General features: G+C 39.4%; 2 protein-coding genes across 2 annotated transcripts in view; both read left to right on the forward strand.

Annotated features, from left to right (window-relative positions):
• LOC147169766 (uncharacterized) overlaps positions 1-9,734 on the forward strand; it is a 33,175-nt gene extending 23,441 nt beyond the window's left edge. The window contains exons 11-16 of the mRNA XM_086082007.1: positions 8-1,222; positions 1,658-2,776; positions 3,212-4,340; positions 8,427-9,103; positions 9,536-9,625; positions 9,729-9,734. Of these exons, the coding sequence (XP_085938133.1) occupies positions 8-1,222; positions 1,658-2,776; positions 3,212-4,340; positions 8,427-9,103; positions 9,536-9,625; positions 9,729-9,734 (4,236 nt within the window). The remainder of the gene's footprint in view (positions 1-7; positions 1,223-1,657; positions 2,777-3,211; positions 4,341-8,426; positions 9,104-9,535; positions 9,626-9,728) is intronic.
• Positions 1-15,995, forward strand: part of LOC147169765 (uncharacterized) — a 94,428-nt gene extending 78,433 nt beyond the window's left edge. The window contains exons 44-48 of the mRNA XM_086081677.1: positions 9,932-10,015; positions 10,669-10,833; positions 11,997-12,167; positions 12,275-12,366; positions 14,052-15,995. Of these exons, the coding sequence (XP_085937803.1) occupies positions 9,932-10,015; positions 10,669-10,833; positions 11,997-12,167; positions 12,275-12,366; positions 14,052-14,265 (726 nt within the window). The 3' untranslated portion in view covers positions 14,266-15,995. The remainder of the gene's footprint in view (positions 1-9,931; positions 10,016-10,668; positions 10,834-11,996; positions 12,168-12,274; positions 12,367-14,051) is intronic.
• Positions 15,996-16,759: the final 764 nt, after the last annotated feature.

Below are 16,759 nucleotides of genomic sequence, written 5' to 3' on the forward strand. Positions count from 1 at the left end.
TTATGAGTCAAGGCGTATTTTACTACTGTCTGACTCCTTTGATGAGTTTTCTGAATCCTCCACAGCTGAATTTGTCATGGAGGAAAGACCATCTTCTCCAGAGTCTGTAGCATCTAACTGTGAACTCAGGGCTCTTTCTCCTGACTCACCTGTTCCTCATTTTGACATAGCCCAAATTGAGAGTTATGACCAATGCTTTGACCAAAGGTCGTGCACACCACAATCAAGCGTTTCAGATTGGGATGATCATGATTTGTGTCTCACTGACCTTTTTGTTGAGACCAGACCACTGTCTCCACAGTCTGTTTTGTCTGACATGGAACTAGATCTCTTATTTAGGAGCAGGGCGTTGTCTCCAGATTCTGTTTCTTCAGATCTAGACACGTCGCTACTGCGGGACTCGCTGTTGGACTTTAGAGCATCCTCCCCAGATTCTGCAGCTTCAGTTGGGAAATGTTCATTAAGTCCCGATTCTATGTTTGTTCAAAACAACAGACAACATTGTAATTATTACATAAAGTATTCTGAAGATAGGCCAGTTTCTCCACTGTCAACATTATCTGACGTTGAGTATTCAGAACTTTGTGTCAAGGATCTTTTAGATGAAAGCAGGCCAGAATCGCCAGATTCGCTATTGTCAGAAACTGTCACAACAGAAAGTAAGGACTTGGTAATTGCAGGGCAACCTCAGTCTTTTGCAAAACCTTTTACATATGCAGATGTCGTCCGTGGTTTTACACATGAAAAACCTTCAGATACCATATCTAAAGTCATGGATTTTGAGTCAAGGCCTGTTTTACTTCTGTCTGACTCCTTTGATGAGTTTTCTGACTCCTCCACAGCTGAATTTGTCATGGAGGGGAGAGCATATTCTCCAGAGTCGGTAGCATCTCACTGTGAACTCAGGGCTCTTTCTCCTGACTCACCTGTTCCTCATTTTGACATAGTCCAAATTGAGAGTTATGACCAATGCTTTAACCAAAAGTCGTGCACACCACAATCAAGCGTTTCAGATTGGGATGATCACGATTTGTGTCTCACTGACCTTTTTGATGAGACCAGACCATTGTCTCCACAGTCTGTTTCGTCTGACATGGAACTAGATCTCTTATTTAGCAGCAGGTTATTGTCTCCAGATTCTGTTTCTTCAGATCTAGACACGTCGCTACTGCGGGACTGGCTGTTGGACTTTAGAGCATCCTCCCCAGATTCTGCAGCATCAGTTGGGAAATGTTCATTTAGTCCTGATTCGATGTTTGTTCAAAACATCAGACAACATTGTAATTATTACATAAGGTATTCTGAAGATAGGCCAGTTTCTCCACTGTCAACATTGTCTGACGTTGAGTATTCAGAACTTTGTGACAAGGATCTTTTTGATGAAAGCAGGCCAGAATCGCCAGATTCGCTATTGTCAGAAACTGTCAGAACAGAAAGTAAAGTCTTGCTAATTGCAGGCCAACCTCAGTCTTGTGCACGACCTTTTACATATGCAGATGTCGTCCGTGGTTCTACACATGAAAAACCTTCAGATACCATATCTAAAGTCATGGCTTTTGAGTCAAGGCGCATTTTACTACTGTCTGACTCCTTTGATGAGTTTTCTGAATCCTCCACAGCTGAATTTGTCATGGAGGGAAGACCATCTTCTCCAGAGTCTGTAGCATCTAACTGTGAACTCAGGGCTCTTTCTCCTGACTCACCTGTTCCTCATTTTGACATAGCCCAAATTGAGAGTTATGACCAATGCTTTGACCAAAGGTCGTGCACACCACAATCAAGCGTTTCAGATTGGGATGATCATGATTTGTGTCTCACTGACCTTTTTGTTGAGACCAGACCACTGTCTCCACAGTCTGTTTTGTCTGACATGGAACTAGATCTCTTATTTAGGAGCAGGGCGTTGTCTCCAGATTCTGTTTCTTCAGATCTAGACACGTCGCTACTGCGGGACTGGCTGTTGGACTTTAGAGCATCCTCCCCAGATTCTGCAGCTTCAGTTGGGAAATGTTCATTAAGTCCCGATTCTATGTTTGTTCAAAACAACAGACAACATTGTAATTATTACATAAGGTATTCTGAAGATAGGCCAGTTTCTCCACTGTCAACATTGTCTGACGTTGAGTATTCAGAACTTTGTGTCAAGGATCTTTTTGATGAAAGCAGGCCAGAATCGCCAGATTCGCTATTGTCAGAAACTGTCACAACAGAAAGTAAGGACTTGGTAATTGCAGGGCAACCTCAGTCTTGTGCAAAACCTTTTACATATGCAGATGTCGTCCGTGGTTTTACACATGAAAAACCTTCAGATACCATATCTAAAGTCATGGATTTTGAGTCAAGGCCTGTTTTACTTCTGTCTGACTCCTTTGATGAGTTTTCTGACTCCTCCACAGCTGAATTTGTCATGGAGGAAAGACCATCTTCTCCAGAGTCTGTAGCATCTAACTGTGAACTCAGGGCTCTTTCTCCTGACTCACCTGTTCCTCATTTTGACATAGCCCAAATTGAGAGTTATGACCAATGCTTTGACCAAAGGTCGTGCACACCACAATCAAGCGTTTCAGATTGGGATGATCATGATTTGTGTCTCACTGACCTTTTTGTTGAGACCAGACCACTGTCTCCACAGTCTGTTTTGTCTGACATGGAACTAGATCTCTTATTTAGGAGCAGGGCGTTGTCTCCAGATTCTGTTTCTTCAGATCTAGACACGTCGCTACTGCGGGACTCGCTGTTGGACTTTAGAGCATCCTCCCCAGATTCTGCAGCTTCAGTTGGGAAATGTTCATTAAGTCCCGATTCTATGTTTGTTCAAAACAACAGACAACATTGTAATTATTACATAAGGTATTCTGAAGATAGGCCAGTTTCTCCACTGTCAACATTGTCTGACGTTGAGTATTCAGAACTTTGTGTCAAGGATCTTTTAGATGAAAGCAGGCCAGAATCGCCAGATTCGCTATTGTCAGAAACTGTCACAACAGAAAGTAAGGACTTGGTAATTGCAGGGCAACCTCAGTCTTTTGCAAAACCTTTTACATATGCAGATGTCGTCCGTGGTTTTACACATGAAAAACCTTCAGATACCATATCTAAAGTCATGGATTTTGAGTCAAGGCCTGTTTTACTTCTGTCTGACTCCTTTGATGAGTTTTCTGACTCCTCCACAGCTGAATTTGTCATGGAGGGGAGAGCATATTCTCCTGAGTCGGTAGCATCTCACTGTGAACTCAGGGCTCTTTCTCCTGACTCACCTGTTCCTCATTTTGACATAGTCCAAATTGAGAGTTATGACCAATGCTTTAACCAAAGGTCGTGCACACCACAATCAAGCGTTTCAGATTGGGATGATCACGATTTGTGTATCACCGACCTTTTTGATGAGACCAGACCATTGTCTCCACAGTCTGTTTCGTCTGACATGGAACTAGATCTCTTATTTAGCAGCAGGGCATTTTCTCCAGATTCTGTTTCTTCAGATCTAGACACGTCGCTACTGCGGGACTGGCTGTTGGACTTTAGAGCATCCTCCCCAGATTCTGCAGCTTCAGTTGGGAAATGTTCATTAAGTCCCAATTCGATGTTTGTTCAAAACAACAGACAACATTGTAATTATTACATAAGGTATTCTGAAGATAGGCCAGTTTCTCCACTGTCAACATTGTCTGACGTTGAGTATTCAGAACTTTGTGACAAGGATCTTTTTGATGAAAGCAGGCCAGAATCGCCAGATTCGCTATTGTCAGAAACTGTCAGAATAGAAAGTAAAGTCTTGCTAATTGCAGCCCAACCTCAGTCTTGTGCACGACCTTTTACATATGCAGATGTCGTCCGTGGTTCTACACATGAAAAACCTTCAGATACCATATCTAAAGTCATGGCTTTTGAGTCAAGGCGCATTTTACTACTGTCTGACTCCTTTGATGAGTTTTCTGAATCCTCCACAGCTGAATTTGTCATGGAGGGGAGACCATCTTCTCCAGAGTCTGTAGCATCTCACTGTGAACTCAGGGCTCTTTCTCCTGACTCACCTGTTCCTCATTTTGACATAGCCCAAATTGAGAGTTATGACCAATGCTTTAACCAAAGGTCGTGCACACCACAATCAAGCGTTTCAGATTGGGATAATCACGATTTGTGTCTCACTGACCTTTTTGATGAGACCAGACCACTGTCTCCACAGTCTGTTTCGTCTGACATGGAACTAGATCTCTTATTTAGCAGCAGGTTATTGTCTCCAGATTCTGTTTCTTCAGATCTAGACACGTCGCTACTGCGGGACTGGCTGTTGGACTTTAGAGCATCCTCCCCAGATTCTGCAGCTTCAGTTGGGAAATGTTCATTAAGTCCCGATTCGATGTTTGTTCAAAACAACAGACAACATTATAATTATTACATAAGGTATTCTGAAGATAGGCCAGTTTCTCCACTGTCAACATTGTCTGACGTTGAGTATTCAGAACTTTGTGACAAGGATCTTTTTGATGAAAGCAGGCCAGAATCGCCAGATTCGCTATTGTCAGAAACTGTCAGAATAGAAAGTAAAGTCTTGCTAATTGCAGCCCAACCTCAGTCTTGTGCACGACCTTTTACATATGCAGATGTCGTCCGTGGTTCTACACATGAAAAACCTTCAGATACCATATCTAAAGTCATGGCTTTTGAGTCAAGGCGCATTTTACTACTGTCTGACTCCTATGATGAGTTTTCTGAATCCTCCACAGCTGAATTTGTCATGGAGGGGAGAGCATATTCTCCAGAGTCTGTAGCATCTCACTGTGAACTTAGGGCTCTTTCTCCTGACTCACCTTTTCCTCATTTTGACATAGCCCAAATTGAGAGTTATGACCAATGCTTTAACCAAAGGTCGTGCACACCACAATCAAGCATTTCAGATTGGGATGATCACGATTTGAGTCTCACTGACCTTTTTGATGAGACCAGACCACTGTCTCCACAGTCTGTTTCGTTTGACATGGAACTAGATCTCTTATTTAGCAACAGGGTGTTGTCTCCAGATTCAGTTTCTTCAGATCAAGACACGTCGCTACTTCGGGACTGGCTATTGGACTTTAGAGCATCCTCACCAGATTCTGCAGCTTCAGTTGGGAAATGTTTATATAGTCTCGATACAATGTTTGTTCAAAATAACAGACAACATTGTTATTATTACTTAACTTTTTCTGAAGCTCAGACAGTTTCTCTTTTGTCAACATTGTCTGATGTTGAGTATACAAAATGTTGTCCCAATGATCTCTTTGATGAGAGCAGACCAGATTCACCAGACTCAGTGTCATCAGACAATGCTGTTTCAAGCAATAGTGGTTTGACAAATGCAGGCCGTCAGTCTGATGTGAGATCTCTTACAGTTGCAGATACATCATTCTTGTCCCCAATGTTTAAAGATCTCCATGCATATAGAAAATTAATATCACCTTTGCTTGATCCCTTCTATAAGGGAAGATGTTCTTTCAAAACACTTTTAAAATTAGATGCAGAACAACAGCATTTCTACGATCCTCAACCAGCCACTCCCGGTTTTGCTGTAAAAACGTCAAGTGAGTTTTCCCTGTGTTGTTTTAATACTACGAAAAATAATCTTCCGAACCAACCTTCCACCTGCCTTGCTGACAAATTCTCTACTCCAAAATGTCCTCCAGACTGTCCTGTCTTTCCACCCAAATATTCTTCACAACCTGCTGAAGAATGTAATCTAAATGAATCACTTTCACAATCAAAAACATTTTTACACATATGTGAACCAGATTCACATGAACTTGTTTCTTTTGACAGGGAAACAGATCACACAATGCTCCATCGAAACATGACTGTTCAGTCATTTAGTGACCCCTGTTTGTATAATTTAAGACCGCCTGCCCCTGCAATTCATGATTCAGTAGAATGTTTACAACACCATCAATCTGAGCAATGTCTCTTTGATCCAAGTATTGACACAGACCCAAGACTTGTGTACAAGCCATTACACAGGAGATTAATGGGAAACATATATGATCCCGTCTATAAAGGAAAACGTTATTGTGACACAGTCTTGTTAGGTGAAACTGCATTTGATAAAGGCTTGGAAAAGACTTCTGAGAAAAGCAGCTTGTTCTTAACAGCTACTGTGGAGGAGCAATTTCTAAAAGAATCTAGTATTTTAGAAAACACAAACAGCATCAAGCCTCATCCAAATGAAGATATGACTGGCAATAATAGCCAGCCAGAGTTGAGTCTCAGTCCGTCTGTGGAAGAAAACATGGACATTCAAGACACAGAGACCTTGAGCAAACAAACTCGAACAAGGAATGAAACAATGGAACAAAGACAACTTTTGCTTGAGCATGAAGGGACAGACACTGTATCCCCAATAATGATGACACACAGCCAAGATGTGCTTTTCAAAGACATGACAAGACAGTCAGTGAGAATGGACAAAAGTTCCTTTCTGCCGGTAAGACAGCAGAAGGTCTTGCCTTGCTGTGAATGCAGTGTTGCTTCACATAATTCATAATTTTGGCCGTATACTGTATATTTTCGGAATGGACCTTTTACCTCAAGCTTTCACTAATTGCACACAGTGGCCCCGCTGCCATGGCGTGTTCGCATTCAAGCAGAAGGAATGGTTTTCTATCGGGATTGCCGTATGGCTGTATTGTAGCGCAGCAGCTGTAATAATTGTTATTAAGTAATGTGCTCAGCCTTTTAATGGTGAATGTGGTACACTGATGTTGTAACACAGCATCAGCCATTTACAGGGGGTCCTTGTTTTACGATCATCCCGACATACGAGGTGGGGAGGTTGCAAGCATAATTAACTAATTTGCACAGCGGACTAAAAATATGTTGTCATGTGGTAGAAGGCATGCTCAGTTACAACCAAAAGGTATTATTTTTCATTTGATTTTATATTCCTGTAAGTGTTTCTTTGTACAAATGCTTTATGTAATTGTGACATTACTACTGTGTACATTTATGTTACTGATAGACTACAGCACTTTCTGACTTGCGTACGTACAAATTCAGGTTACATCGGCAGTGTAGGAACGTAAAGCGAAGACCCCCAGTAAATATAAAATATGCATGTCCACTTTCACTTAACACTTAATCCGGATTTTGACTCAAGTTCACTTGTGCCCTGCCTTATAAAATGTCATTGCATTTTCAATGGCATATTCTGATTCAGTGTACTATTGATAGGTAATAGAAATCACTTATCAAATGATGTAATGTATTTGATTTGGATTTGTTTTTGTAGTTATTAACAGTTATATTATATATACTACTGGAATGATCTTCGGTAAATACTAGTGGGCTTTAAGTGAATTTTTGCATCAGAGACACTGCTCTGACTCCTGGAAAAAGAATGCATGTTTCATTCAACTTTCATTTTTCATCAATCTTAAATCATTTTCATTTTGTTCCATTCCATCATTTCCTACAGGTATCAACATCATCTTCCAAGACGAATCTTTCCCAGCCTAAAGAGCAAAAAGATCCTGATTTTGAGTGCTTTGTAACAAACATACAGTCAATGTGTTGTAACGCAAACATACTCTCTGAAAATAGAGAATTACCCACTGATGATATTTTCTATCAAAGTAAAACACAATCTGAGGTCTCACTGACTACTGAAACTGGCTCCTCACAAACCACAGAAAATGATTTAATATTTCTTGAAAGAAGTGAAGGGTTCAGCTCAATGACCAAAGACTCAGCTCAAGAGAATGGTGAGAAGGACATCATCAAATCATCAAACTCCACACCAACTCCACCAGCTTCTGAAACACCACAACTGGACTTTTTGCTGTCAGATCTAGAAGGGATGAAAATGACAAAAGATGAAAAGTTTAGATCAAACCTCCCTTGTCCATCTTTAGCACAACCCAATGACAAAAGCTCCGAGGGTAATGAGATTTATGATTGCAAAAACCTTCAAGTTGAAGTTGGATGTACTACAGATAATGTAAAAGTCAGTATGCAGCAAGATGAAGAAGCAAACAAGACAAATGTATCAATCGCATGCCCTACACATCTTCAAACATCCGACCAAGTTGTCACTGAAGAAGTATCAGTTGATCCAACGATCATACAATCAACCTTTGGTGGAGAAACTAGTATCTCACCCACTGAGAACCTGCCAAGTGCAGAATATTCTAAAGGAGCTCATGACATGAGTTTTACTTCAGATGTAGGTAAACCTGTTTTCCCCAAAGTTCTTGAAGATGTGCCAAGTAATATGTGTGAGGAATATTTTAAAAGTGATGCTGTTCAAAGTCAAGAGCATGAGCCAAATGTGATGTCCTATGAAAAGGAAGAAACAACCAGGAAGAGTCTCAAGGAAACTTCAGATATGCCAAGTCAAGAACCAACTTTTTTTGTGAGACGGTTTAGCTTTGAGGAACTCACATCATGCTCCACCTCAGCGAAGTTTGAGATGTCCTCAGATGACATTAGTCCATTGGCTTTTGTACATAATCTGGAAACAGCTACCTCTGGAAGACAGTTCATTTTTGAGAATCCAATGCAGACTGATGGTTGCTCAGATGAGGCAAGAGCTAATTTGCAGCACCTGGAAGAATCCCTCACTCCGGTAGACAATGACGTACCTGATTCCCAACCCAGCTCAGTTCGAACAAAAACAGCAATGACTTCATTCGCCTCTAATGAGGAGTACACCATCCTACCTGGCTATGCTTCGACCACAGTTGCCTTTACCCACATGCTCCCAGCATATGAAGAAGTTGTCTGCAGTAGTCCAGCCTCTGAATATTCCGATCCAGAGCCTTACTTTGACTGCAGGCAGGCTACATCTGATTTCTCAGAGACTGAGCCTGAGACTGAACCTGAGAAAACATCGAGCTCAAATAAAAATCAGCTGGTGGATGACCTCAGTTGCCCAGGAGAGAAAGAAACTGTGTATAGACAAGTGTTGCTCTCCTCTGGAAGTGACGATTATGAGGATGCTTCTGTTGTTCAAGAAGATGTACCAATCGAGAGTCAAGTATTATTCCATTCAGGGGCATCTGCTGAGGAATTCACCCTGTGTGAACTGCCCGGCTCCAAAATGAGAGCATGTGATGATTCAGATTCCCTGACAAGGGTAAGGCCAGATTTAGTGGATCGTACTGGCCTTGCAAACTTTTCTCAAAGCTGAGTTTAACCAAATTTTAGATTTGCTTTGTAAAGGAATAACTGCTAACCCTCTGGCCACATGGTTGAAATCTTCATAACCCACATTTTCATTTGTGATTTCTCTTCTTCTTTTTTTTAAGTCCTAACTGTGCATGTTTCATTCTCACCATTAGATCATAGCTACATCTTTCATAATCACCTGTTTGGTTTTGTTTTTTGTTTGGTTTTTAAATCAGACTAACAAACAGTTATGTTGTACTGTCCAGGATATGAAATGCAAATGATTTCTGGAAAGTACACGATACCACTTTGATTCTTGCTTGCTTTGCTTCCAAAATGTTCATTCATTTTGGATTTCTTCTTTCATTTAATCATAATGGCTTTTGTTCTACTTGGTCAGGAGATCAACGCAGAGATTGGCTCATTATCTGAGAGTTCTGATGATGAGTTTTTGAGTGCCAGAATTGTGCGAAGGAGAGTTGTCATTCAGGTATCCACCCCAACATGATTGATGGTGGATGGATGGAGCATGAAGGGTGTGATTTTAACCACACTAAGTTTTCAGTGTCAACTTTAAATTGCCGGTCTAACAGTTTTAGACTAATCAAAGTGGATAAAATATGGAGTATAAAGTGTGATACTGTGTTTAGCAGTGCTTATTTCTTCATTTGCACATGTTTACATATTTTTCCCTGAGAATGCAACTTGAATGTGCATTTCCAGTGTTTGACATGCTTTCAAATTTTACATACCTCAATGAGTTTCAGTCTGGAAATGTGTCTTTTTTCCGTTACAGGCTGATGAAATGCCTGACCTTCCTACACAGACTGTGACAGAAGAAAAGTACAAAGATGAAAATGGTCACATTGTTGTCAGAAAGGTACAGTAAGATTTTCTGTAAAGACTTGGCACATTGAAAATGACCAGAGGTGGGCATTCTGTTTGTACTGACGGACTGTCCTTCAGTCCATCATTGATGGACGATTTTGTTGATGAATGACGAGAAGAAAAAAAGACGGACTAAGCACTGACAAAAGTGGGTTTTCATCTGTCGGTGTAATCGTCACCAACCGGGTCACGTACCGACGGAGCCCGACGGACACCCGTTTTGTTGATGGAATGCCCACCACAGTCCGTCAGTCCTAGAATAGTTTTGACGAAGTGACGACGGAAGCGTGGTTAAAATAAAACGATGGACTGAGGATGCCCAAACTGCTGATGAATGACTGACCAGCAAAACTTTGTAAAAAGCCCAACTCTGAAAATATAGTATTTCATAGACATAGACAGTGCAAAATCCTTAGGCCAACACTAGTGTTGTTTTGATGCCATCATGACAGCAGTTTGACACAATAAAATGTTTATAGTACAGATCTAGTTATTAGGATCACGCAAATGGAATAAAACCTTTCTGAAAGAAACTTTGTAGAGGGTTCGTGCATGCATAGTCCATGGAAGAACCCATTAAATATTGGGAAGGACATAAAAGCCACAATGCTACTTACTTCAAAGTGAATGTTTGACCTTTCTCAGGTTACTCGAAAGATTATTCGCAAGTGTGTTTCCTCGGATGGTGTGGAACGGGAGGAGGTCTCAATAGAGGGATCCCCCCAGAGGTCCATAAGTGTTGGAGAGGGAGACGGATACTCGAAAGTGGTGAAACGCACTGTTCTAAAGAGCGAGGGAAACCATACAGAGGTATGTGTGTGTACTCTATTTGGGCTTTGAAATATGGGCTGAAATGCATATCACTGTATAAGTTGAACCTCTGAAGTTTTAGATTTATAGTGGAAGTATTTCTGAATGGGTTATATATTAGTCCTTTAGAAAATATTAATTTATTACAAATAAAAACAGATGTAACATAACTTTGAGAACATTTATTGTGCAGATCTTAAAAGTCGAAATTAAAACTCAATGGTACAAACAAACACAAACAACATTGCAGATATAAATATTTTATATAGGCTACTAATATACGTTTGACCTAAAGGATTCCCCTTTTGGCTGATGTTTGTGCTATGCGGTAATATACTTATTAATTTCCGGTTTCCTGACGCGGTGTCGTGTGTACCTACTGTGTAGCTGTGGCCTCATTTCCTCTGTAGACGCGTAATTTACCTGTTAATTTGCTGTTCATATGTGGTTGCACTTCTCTGTAATGTTTTTCAAACTTCTATTTGAAGTTTAATGTACCGCCGAAGCCGTTTTTCTGGTGTTTCCCTACTTTACATTTCACATACAGTAAATTTAGCAGTTAGCATAGTTTCTATCCTCTCCTGTTACCTCTTCTTGCTGGGTGTATCCAATGCAGCTACTCCTCGTCCTCCTCTAGTGTTAACGAACGATACTTGTCAGAACGGTAGATGATTTGCCACAGTACATGTGAGGAATGAATAGTGACTTTAAGTAGCCATGGTCACCTCGGACAGTGTCTAGCTAGCCAGCGCATCGTGTGGAGCAAGTTAGCTTAGCACGTTGCATTCTCTCAGTTGTTCCTGAGCAGTGAGGAAAGCAGGCAGGATGGACGACTGTTCGACGTGGACGCACTCTATTTTTTTTCAACGATTTGGAGCTGGTTAAAAAAAAAAAAAAGGTTCAGGCAAGTCAGACATGCTTGAAGCCATACTGTATTCATGTAATGTAATCAACAAGCACTGTTGCTATTGGTCGGTAGGTAGAGTTCAAATCGATACTATAAGCCAAATTCATACCGTATACTACACGTCCCTACTCTGTGTACGGTAATAGAGAAATATCATTATAGTCATTTAATGGCCTTTTTATCTGAATCTACAACAAACAACCTTGTTTTTGTGAGTTTGGCTTTTGTCTGTGATATCGAATATGTTGTTGCCTAGGTTACATTTGCTGAAAATGAGGGATTCTCAGCATCACAAGCGACCGCTGAGGTGCGTAAAGTCAGTCTGGCCGAAAGAACCACTGTGGTAGAGGGTAAAAGAACAGTGACGCACAAGGGAGACTTGTCTTTGGCTTCTGACCTCCCCTCAGCCCAAGAGGACTTCGAACAGGTTTGTCCACACGCACTCTTTTCACATTTGTATGAAACAAACTTCATCTAAACAAATCATCATTTTAATTGTAGTCAGTGATTTGTTGCTTCCTTCAATGCCACCAGGCACTTGGTTACATTGGTGGTTTTACCAGAGCAGAGCTCCCCCATGTGGTTGAAAGTGAAACTGTCAAAGATGATGGAACTGTGGTCAGGAGGTGTGTGGGAGCGGGAGCAGGAGCGCATGGGTTTGATTTGATTTGATTCACATATTCGTGCTTTCAGACTCGTTTGGTATAGTTTGTAGTGATTGCTGTGTTACAGCTTTATTACTAACAAGTGTGTCTTGGTCTGACGTGGCATGTAAAAAGCTGTTTTATTCTCAAATAAATAAGCACAAGTAAAAAAAATTTTTTTTTTAATGATAGCTTTATTTATTAAGAGGGGAAAAAACGACCTTCACATCTCTGTGGAGATATGTTGGCTCATTCTTCCTTGCAGAATTGCTTTAATTCAGCAACACTGGAGTTTTCGAGCATTAACGTCCTTTTTAAGGTCATGTCAATAGAATTGAAGTCCGCACTTTGGCAATGGTGTTTTGGATCGAAGTGCGCTTCGGCAACTGGCATGTTCTCCCTCTTTATGGGAAAGAGACAAATTCATGGTTCCATTAATCAAAGCAAGTGGTCCAAGTACTGAAGTAGTGAAGCAGCCCCAGACAGTTTGACTGTTGGTATGATGTTCTTTATCTGAAATGCTGTGTTACATTTACGCCAGATATAATGAGAAACACGTCTTCCAAAACGTCAGCTTCTGCCACATCCTTTCACAGAATATTTTCTTAAAAGTCTTGGGAATCATTCACGTTTTGTTTTGTCTTTTTTTTTCAAACATTAGGCAAGGTAGCTTTATTCATATACTGTAGTGCATTTCATACACAAGGTAATATAATTAAAAGCACAACATTTAAAAGGTTTTACAAACAAAAGTTAAAGACATTTCAAATCAAAGTAAATAAATATAAAGTAAGCTCTCTCAAATTACTAAAAGAACATACAGAGCAAGAACAAGATTTTGGCAAAAATAAATAGATACATAAATAATAAAAATGCTTTAAAATACCTTTTTGGGGGGAGCTTTGTTTTTTTGAGTATTTTTTCCAGTTTTTTTTAATAATTTTTCCCTATTTTTTATATTTAATTTTTTTTTCTGTATTAAAAAAATATTTTTTCCTCTGTTTTTCTGAATAATTTTTTCCTATTTTTCTGAATAATTTTTTAAAGGGTTTTCCCTCAAAGATTAGAGAACAAACCACAATACAGTATACACGCAGTCATTCCTTTATTGAGAGCCAGTAAGTAAACATAACCATCTTATTGCATATGGAGATATGTGGGAAAGTGTCCGCTTCTGCAACAAGTCACTTTGAATTCAGAGGTTAAAAAAAAAAACACCAGCTCTGTTTTTAGGAATATTTTTTTTTCCTGTTTTTTAAAATATTTTTGGGGAATATTTTTTCCCCTGCTTTTCTGAGTAATTTTTCCTCCTGTTTTTCGGAATAATTTTTTTCAGCCTGTTTTTCGGAAGATTTTTATGACAGAAAAAAAATATTCAGAAAAAACAAAAATAAAAATACTCAAAAAAACAAAGCTCCCCCCAAAAATTGGTCAGAAAGACAGGAGTTTTTTTTTTCAAGTTAATGCAATACGCTTCCGTATTGACCTAAACCATTCAGTGATTTATAAATCAGCTTTGCATGGTATCTAAGGCTTGCCACTGTATGTTATGCTAACCAGGCGTTTTCTTTCTTCATGGCAGAATTCACCCTCAATTTCTTGTGTAATGCCTTTTCTTTTCTTTTCCTGACATGTTGATCGATGTTTTTGGTCTTTTCCGTGTACAGGGCCCACATGCGTAAAGGTGAGACCCTGAGACGGACGGTGGTGCAGGGAGGTGGGCAGCGCAAACAGGTCCTTCTCGAACAAGTGGACGGCCCCACACAAGGTTCCAAACCACACGAACTCCAGCAGCATCTGCACCAGCTGTTTCACCACTACTATGAAGAACACCAGGAGGACCATGATGATAATAATGAAGAAGAAGAAGAGAAAGAGTAGAAGAATGTGTAACACACTCCCTTGCTACACTAATGATCCTATGCATTTGCCACATGCAATCCCAGCGTGCACCTCAAAGCTACCACAGTCTTCCCATTTAAGCCCTAAAATATTTTTTTAATTTTCAGTTTCCTTCCTTTGATGGTGTTACATATTCATTAATTTCTTGTTCTGACGTTGACGGGTTTGTTTGTTTTTATTTTGCCTTTTTTTCTTTTTTTTTTTGTGACCAAAGAATACCTTCCCTGATCAATTTTAGGTTTTGTGTCAACATAGTCTACATTTTTTTTGTCTTTGTTATGTGGTAGAGCAAAAAAAAAAAACAGGAAAAGAAGAAATGCTAATCGGTTCTAGCCCACACTGAACACTTGACCTAAAAAAAAAAAAATAGAGTGGGTGCTTGAACTCAAAAAAAACAAAACAATTCCTCACGCTACACTGCCTCTCACCGCCACACTTAGTGAGATCATCTCGGCTAAGAAAAGTCACCGTACTAGATGAAACATGAGTGTATTTATTTAACTATTACTACTGCTGCTGCTGCTGCTGTTGTGTTTTTGTGTAGGCTATGTGTAATGTGTCTTTCGGGCATTCTGATAGTATCTAACCTAATCTAGATAATACTGACATCTGTTAGCCTAGGAATGATTAATCAATCATGTGAAGTAGGACAAGGCATGACTAATCAACATCTGTCATTCCGATCCTGGCTTTGTAATTTTGTCGATTTACCCCCCGTGTCGCTCCGGTCTAATAATCTTTCGGGTATGTTTTATTCAAGCAGACTTTTGTTGGCACTGCGTCCTAAATTATTGATCACGGCTCTTTCGGGTATGAATGCTGACTGTGTGAGGAAGTTTCAGTATGTATTGTTTGTCAACTATTGTGTCTGATTGATTTGAGATGATTTCAACTCAAGCACATTTTATGTCTTATTTTGGAGGGTTATTCTGTGTACTAGATAACATCAATTCTCAGAAAAGGGGGTTAAATTAGCCTTTTGACGTGACGGTGATTGGATTCCCACTGCATCCCTAAATTCTAAAGTGTAAAGTTTCAAGTCTTTTTTTCTTTCTTTTTTTTTTGCCAGCAACAAGCTAATTATTGGAAAAGAATGGCACATGTTGCTGTTTGTAAAGTGATGGTGGTTGTGATGTATTTATTTATTTATTTATTTATTATAAACAATTCTTAATTTGTGTGTGATTGTGAGTGAAAGTTCATTTCCGAGTGACTAAAAGAGGATGCACTAGATTATGTAAGCAAACTATAGAAAGAGATTTATTTTACACAACCTGTATTTGCACTCCTGAATGCCAGGATGGAACGCATCCATGCTTTTTAGTGTAGCCGCTGTGTGAAAGTCAAGCAGAATTTAATTTTATTTTTTTGTCTAATTCGTTGGAAGGACAAATGGAGAGTAGAGCTTTGTTAAACCATTATTCCCGCTCAGAGTATCGCTACTGTATGTAACTTCCAAACATTATTTCACTATCACTTCACTATTTACTTTTTGAGAGAGGGAGGGAAAAAAGATCACTGTGACAGGTACTTTTATTTTGAAAAATCAGCACCCCCTTTTTCTGTGATGCAGACAGTTATATACTCATATGATGCATATGTATAAACATGTATAAGGGCATGTATTGCTGTTCAAAACTCTAAAAAGATAAAAACAAAATGGCTGCAGTGTGTTTATGGCTGATAGAGAATAAAAGTCTACAAAGTAAGCATCTTTTGGTGCTTGTCTTTTCTGTTTTCCAATACAACAAACACAATTCCTCTCCATGTTACAACATTATATAATGTCAGTCAGTCTATGTGCAGATGTGTTTATTTGACGCTGAATAACAATTTAAATACACACTCAATGTTATGTTACATTTTGAGAATTCCTTCTTAGTATTGATCTGAAACACTGCATTTATGCTAAACAGGAGGGGGGGGGGGTGGAATTGTGCAGATTTAGATTTTTTTTTTAATTTGTGTTTTAATACAAATTTCACACCTTCAAATATGATTAAATGTTAATGAAACTTATTCTACTAGTCTAAATACGGTATTCTGGTTAATATTGCGTTAGTGTAATATGAGTTAAGAAGCAAAATCCAGCAGTTCTGATCAATATCAGAAGAAAATGACATCACAGTTGCTCAGGTCTCAGTTAACAACCAATCACAGCTCAGTTTCAGAAAACAGGTGAGCTGTGATTGGTCGTTGATTGGTCGTTGCCTAGCAACTGTGATGTCATCTTCAGTTGACAGCAAGTGGCAAAATGACCGCCCCCTGAGATGGATAAAAACGGCTGGATTTTGCTTCATAATTCATATTCCACAAATGTAATATTAACTCATTCACTGCCATTGACGGCTATAGACGTCAACAATTAATTTGAACTATTTCTATTAGTTTAACATTTTTTCCCACTTTTGTTAACAAGAGTATGAAAACCTAGAAAATATTTTTTATTTATTTTACATTTAGAACAGATATA

Source organism: Leptonotus elevatus, chromosome 8 (genome assembly GCF_054856555.1).
Source record: "Leptonotus elevatus isolate MCC_2025b chromosome 8, RoL_Lele_1.0, whole genome shotgun sequence".
Taxonomy (NCBI): domain Eukaryota; kingdom Metazoa; phylum Chordata; class Actinopteri; order Syngnathiformes; family Syngnathidae; genus Leptonotus; species Leptonotus elevatus.